This window comes from Scyliorhinus torazame, chromosome 23, assembly GCF_047496885.1.
Source record: "Scyliorhinus torazame isolate Kashiwa2021f chromosome 23, sScyTor2.1, whole genome shotgun sequence".
Taxonomy (NCBI): Eukaryota; Metazoa; Chordata; class Chondrichthyes; order Carcharhiniformes; family Scyliorhinidae; genus Scyliorhinus; species Scyliorhinus torazame.
Genome location: NC_092729.1, coordinates 40625315 through 40631890, shown reverse-complemented (window position 1 = coordinate 40631890; position 6576 = coordinate 40625315). Strand labels below are relative to the sequence as shown.

Below are 6576 nucleotides of genomic sequence, written 5' to 3'. Positions count from 1 at the left end.
GTTAAAGGATGGTCACGACTGGGAGTTAAATATCCGAGGGTATCAAACTTTTCGGAAGGACAGAGTGGATGCTAAGGGAGGGGTTGTAGCTCTGTTATTTACGGATGATATCCGGGCAACAGTAAGGGATGACATTGGTGCTATGGAGGATAAGGTTGAATCCATGTGGGTGGAAATCAGGAATAGTAAGGCGAAAAAGTCACTGATAGGAGTAATCTATAGGCCACCAAATAGTAACATTATGGTGGGGCAGGCAATAAACAAAGAAATAACAGAAGCATGTAGTAATGGTACAGCAGTTTTCATGGGGGATTTTAATCTACATGTTGATTGGTTTAACCAGGTCGGTCAAGGCAGCCTTGAGGAGGAGTTTATAGAATGTATCCGCGATAGTTTCCTCGAACAGTATGCAATGGAACCTACGAGGGAACAAGCGGTCCTAGATCTGGTCCTGTGTAATGAGACAGGATTGATTCAGGATCTCATAGTTAGGGATCCTCTCGGAAGGAGCGATCACAATATGGTGGAATTTAAAATACAGATGAAGGGTGAGAAGGTAAAATCAGCACTAGTGTTTTGTGCTTAAACAAAGGAGATTACAATGGGATGAGAGAAGAACTAGGTAAGGTAGACTGGGAGCAAAGACTTTATGGTGAAACAGTTGAGGAACAGTGGAGAACCTTCCAAGTGATTTTTCACAGTGCCCAGCAAAGGTTTATGCCAACAAAAAGGAAGGACGGTAAAAAGAGGGACAATCGACTGTGGATATCTAAGGAAATAAGGGAGAGTGTCAAATTGAAGGAAAAAACATACAAAGTAGCAAAGATCAGTGGGAGACTAGAGGACTGGGAAATCTTTAGGGGGGCAACAGAAAGCTACTAAAAAAGCTATAAAGAAGAGCAAGATAGATTATGAGAGTAAACTTGCTCAGAATATAAAAACAGATAGTAAAAGTCTCTACAAATACATAAAACAAAAAAGAGTGGCTAAGGTAAATATTGGTCCTTTAGAGGATGAGAAGGGAGATTTAATAATGGGAGATGAGGAAATGGCTGAGGAACTGAACAGGTTTTTTGGGTCGGTCTTCACAGTGGAAGACACAAATAACATGCCAGTGACTGATGGAAATGAGGCTATTACAGGTGAGGACCTTGAGAGGATTGATATCACCAAGGAGGTAGTGATGGGCAAGCTAATGGGGCTAAAGGTAGACAAGTCTCCTGGCCCTGATGGAATGTATCGCAGAGTGCTAAAAGAGATGGCTAGGGAAATGATAATTTACCAAAATTCACTAGACACTGGGGTGGTCCCGGCGGATTGGAAATTAGCAAACGTGACACCGCTGTTTGAAAAAGGAGGTAGGCAGAAAGTGGGTAATTATAGGCCAGTGAGCTTAACTTCGGTAGTAGGGAAGATGCTGGAATCTATCATCAAGGAAGAAATAGCGAGGCATCTGGATGGAAATTGTCCCATTGGACAGACGCAGCATGGGTTCATAAAGGGCAGGTCGTGCCTAACTAATTTAGTGGAATTTTTTGAGGACATTAACAGTGCTGTAGATAACGGGGAGCCAATGGATGTGGTATATCTGGATTTCCAGAAAGCCTTTGACAAGGTGCCACACAAAAGGTTGTTGCATAAGATAAAGATGCATGGCATTAAGGGGAAAGTAGGAGCATGGATAGAGGATTGGTTACTTAATAGAAAGCAAAGAGTGGGGATTAATTGGTGTTTCTCTGGTTGGCAATCAGTAGCTAGTGGTGTCCCTCAGGGATCAGTGTTGGGCCCACAACTGTTCACAATTTACATAGATGATTTGGAGTTGGGGACCAAGGGCAATGTGTCCAAGCTTGCAGACGACACGAAGATAAGTGGTAAAGCAAAAATTGCAGAGGATACTGGAAGTCTGCAGAGGGATTTGGACAGGCTAAGTGAATGGGCTAGGGTCTGGCAGATGGAATACAATGTTGACAAATGTGTGGTTATCCATTTTGGTAAGAATAACGGCAAAAGGGATTATTATTTAAATGATAAAATATTAAAACATGCTGCTGTGCAGAGAGACCTGGGTGTGCTCGTGCATGAGTCGCAGAATGTTGGTTTTCAGGTGCAACAGGTGATTAAGAAGGCAAATTGAATTTTGTCCTTCATTGCTAGAGGGATGGAGTTTAAGACTAGGGAGGTTATGCTGAAATTGTACAAGTTGTTAGTGAGGCCACACCTGGAGTATTGTGTTCAGGTATGGTCTCCTTACTTGAGAAAGGACGTACTGGCACTGGAGGGTGTGCAGAGGAGATTCACTAGGTTAATCCCAGAGCTGAAGGGGTTGGATTACGAGGAGAGGTTGAGTAGACTGGGACTGTACTCGTTGGAATTCAGAAGGATGAGGGGGGGGGGGGGATCTTATAGAAACATATAAAATTATGAAGGGAATCGATAGGATAGATGCGGGCAGGTTGTTTCCACTGGCGGGTGGATGCAGAACTAGGGGGGGCATAGCCTCAAAATAAGGGGAAGTAGATTTAGGACTGAGTTTAGGAGGAACTTCTTCACCCAAAGGGTTGTGAATCTATGGAATTCCTTGCCCAGTGAAGCAGTAGAGGCACCTTCATTAAATGTTTTTAAGATAAAGATAGATAGTTTTTTGAAGAATAAAGGGATTAAGGGTTATGATGTTCGGGCCGGAAAGTGGAGCTGAGTCCACAAAAGATCAGCCATGATCTCATTGAATGGCGGAGCAGGCTCGAGGGGCCAGATGGCCTACTCCTGCTCCTAGTTCTTATGTTCTTGTGTTCACTACCCTAACCTTTACATCTGATCAACTCCTCGAGAAATGCAATCACATTCCTTAGGCTCGACATCCCTCTGAGAAAACCATGGTGGCTATGTCGGATCAAACGTAGCCTCTCCAAATGTAGATTAGAATTGCTGCTCCAGAATGTTCCAACTTATTAAGACGGTATTTTGAATCTTTTCATTTTTTATTTATTTTCTTTTACACTATCAATGCTTATGTCATTGACTCATTCAAGGTGTATTTTTTGAAATTTCAATTGAAGATGATTATTCTTCAATCCCTATGAGTGCCGAAGGGCTTTCCGATTTTTTCTACCTGTGACATTACTATATGAATTTGCAATAAAATATAACTTGCCCTGTGACATTCTTTAAAACTAGTCATATGCTTTCACTTAAAATAGGACATAACGTTCATGCAGTAAACGCTAAGAATGGAATCATGAGTGTTCTGTCTGCTAACTTTTGTTGTGTCAAATTAAAGTTTGATTGGTACAGAACTGGTCAGGTCATAGAAGGCAGAGGATAGCAATGGAAGGGTGATTTTCTGATTGGAAGGCTGTGACTAGTGTTGTTCCGCAGGGATCAGTGCTGGGACCTTTGCTGTTCTTAGTATATGTAAATGATTTCGTGGAAAATGTAACTGGTCTGATTAGTAAGTTTACAGACGACACAAAGGTTGGTGGAATTGCGGATAGCGATGAGGACTGTCAGAGGATTCAGCAGGATTTAGATTGTTTGGAGACTTGGGCGGAGAGATGGCAGATGCAGTTTAATCCGGACAAATGTGAGGTAATGCATTTTGGAAGGTCCAATGCAGTTTGGGAATATACAGTGAATGGTAGAACCCTCAAGAGTATTGAAAGTCAGAGAGATCTATGTGTACAGGTCCACAGGTCACTGAAAGGGGAAACACGGGTGGAGGAGGTAGTCAAGAAGGCATACGGCATGCTTGCCTTCATTGGCCGGGACATTGAGTATAAGAATTGGCAAGTCATGTTGCAGCTGAATAGAACCTTAATTAGCCCACACTTGGAGTATAGTTTTCAATTCTGGTTGCCACGCTACCAGAGGAGGCCGTATAGAGGGTGCAAAAGCGACTTACCAGGATGTTTCCTGGTATGGAGGGCATTCGCTATGAGGAGAGGTTGAATAAACTCGGCTCGTTCTCACTGGAACGACGAATAGAGGGATTCGGACCCCGGAAGTGTAGAATTGTTTAGTTTAGACGGGCAGCATGGTCGGCAGAGGCTTGGAGGGCCGGAGTTCCTGTCCCTGTGCTGTCCGTTACTTTGTTCTTTGTTCTTTGTTCTGACACACAATGATGTCTCCGATAACGCTTTGCGAACTTTCTGAGGTGTGGGAAATGCTGTTTCCTTGGAGATATTGTCTCCTTTCCTTAATGGAAAATGTCCCCAAAGTCACAATCTTCAGCTTTTTGTAGAACTTGTGTTTCAGGACACGAGGGCAAAACATTTAATTTCCATTTCCCTGATTATGCTATGTTGCTTGTGTTCTTTCTTTGTTTATTTGGCCATTCATTTTAAAAAGTCATGTCCAAATATATTGTTTCCCTTGTATATGGAACAAAAAAGAAAGAAAAATACAGCACAGGAACAGACCCATCGGCCCTGCAAGCTTGCGCCGACCATTCTTGCATTCTAACCGAAAACCTTCTCATCTGTCAGGGTCCGTATCCCTCAATTCGCATCCAATTCTGTATTTGTCAACACCCTTTAAACGTCACTACCGTACCTTCTTCCACCGCGTCCGCCAGCAGCGAGTTTCAGGCATCAACTGCCCTCTGAAATAATTCCCCCGCACATATCCTCTAAACGTTGCCCCAGAACCTGATGTTTCGTTAATATTTCCTTGCTAATTTTCCGATGTGCCATACAATGCACAGGATTCTTGAATGCATTTCAATGCACTTGAAGAGGATTCTAACCTTATCAGAAGTGCCATGATGGAAAATATCCCCAGGGATCAGCTTCAGCAGTCTGCTGAAGTGGTTAAATGTGTTTCAGGACAAAAGATCTAAAACAAAAATACATTGAACTGAATTTTAAAAAAAATGTATGTTGTTTATTTGTATATTTATTTTTTCATTTCAACATTTTCTATTGGAAATTAATTGTTTACCTCATATATGTAATTCCGTTATAATTATATTATATTTAAATTCGTTCGTATGCACATAAAGTTGCACACATATACACAAATAAACGCACACATTTTCGCCCACACTGACCCATTGAAACGTAAACACACATGCGGAGATATATCTGTCAGAGACATCGTACTGGTAATTGGCGAACCTGAATTACATCCTTTGCTGCATTTTTGAGCAATAACAAACTTAACTATGGTTAAAAGTCCCAGACTTGTGTGACATATTTAATAGAGTTTTTTCACATTGTGATCTCTTCATTGTCGCTTCACATTGTTGTTTCACAATAAACTGCATCAGCATCGTCACCTGTCAAATACAAGGTGAATAATCGTGAGTAATACATCTCTGATATCATCCCGTCGTAATAACCTTTACAGGCACACATTAATGGTCAACAATCTTCCCGATGCGCAATGCCGCCATTGTGAAAAACAATCGTCTGCTTCCATGTCTTTCAGCAAGAACCCTGTGTGACGATTAGCTGTGGCAATTTCTCACCTGTTCAGTTCCTTTTTAATTATAATATGACTGCCGTCGTCTCGGTTGTCGCCTCGAGAGCGCGTTTTGAGAGTACATTCTACAATTTCATCCCTGTCAATATCGTAATTTTACTGCATCTGGAAGCAACATATATTAACTAACCAACTAAACAATTACAGACCACAGCAAGAAATTTCTACAATCAACTTACCTGCCTCTGAATTTATGTGGAAACTCTCGTGCGTAAAATTGATACCCCTCCTTCACTTTATATAACATGGAACATTGAACATTACAGCGCAATACAGGCCCTTCGGCCCTCGATGTTGCACCGACCTGTGAAATCACTCTAAAGCCCATCGACACTAATCCATTATCGTCCAGATGACTATCCAGTCACCATTTGAATGCCCTTAGTGTTGGCGAGTCCACTACTGTTGCAGGCAGGGCATTCCACACCCTTACTACTCTCTGAGTAAAGAACATACCTCTGACATCTGTCTTATATCTATCTCCCCTCAATTTAAAGCTATGTCACCTCGTGCTAGACATCACAATCCGAGGAAAAAGACTCACTGTCCACCCTATCCAATCCTCTGAACATCTAGTGTGCCTCAATTAAGTCACCTCTTAACATTCTTCTCTCTAACGAAAACAGCCTCAAGTCCCTCAGCCTTTCCTCATAGATCTTTCCTCCAGACCAGGCAACATTCTGGTAAATCTCCTCTGACCCTTTCCAATGCTTCCACATCGTTCTTATAATGCGGCGACCAGAATTGTATGCAATACTCCAAATCCGGCCGCACCAGAGTTTTCTACAGCTGCAACATGACCTCATGTCTCCGAAACTCAATCCCTCTACCAATAGAAGCTAACACACCGTAAGCCTTCTTAACAACCCTCTCAACCTGGGTGGCAACTTTCAGGGATCTATGTACAAGGACACCGAGATCTCTCTGCTCATCCACACTGCCAAGAATCTTACCATTAGCCCAGTACTCTGTCTTCCTGTTAATCCTTCCAAAATGAATCACCTCACACTTTTCTGCATTAAACTCCATTTGCCACCTCTCAGCCCAGCGCTGCAGCTCATCTAAGTCCCTCTGTAACGTGTAACATCCTTCCGC

General features: G+C 42.4%; 1 protein-coding gene across 4 annotated transcripts in view; it reads right to left on the bottom strand.

Moving 5' to 3' along the window:
• Positions 1-5096: 5096 nt before the first annotated feature.
• Positions 5097-6576, bottom strand: part of LOC140399740 (leukocyte immunoglobulin-like receptor subfamily B member 2) — a 44277-nt gene continuing 42797 nt past the window's right edge. For all 4 annotated transcript variants that reach the window (XM_072489252.1, XM_072489250.1, XM_072489249.1 and 1 more), the window contains one exon: positions 5097-5275. In XM_072489252.1, coding sequence (XP_072345353.1) covers positions 5235-5275 — 41 coding nt within the window. In that variant the 3' untranslated portion in view covers positions 5097-5234. The remainder of the gene's footprint in view (positions 5276-6576) is intronic.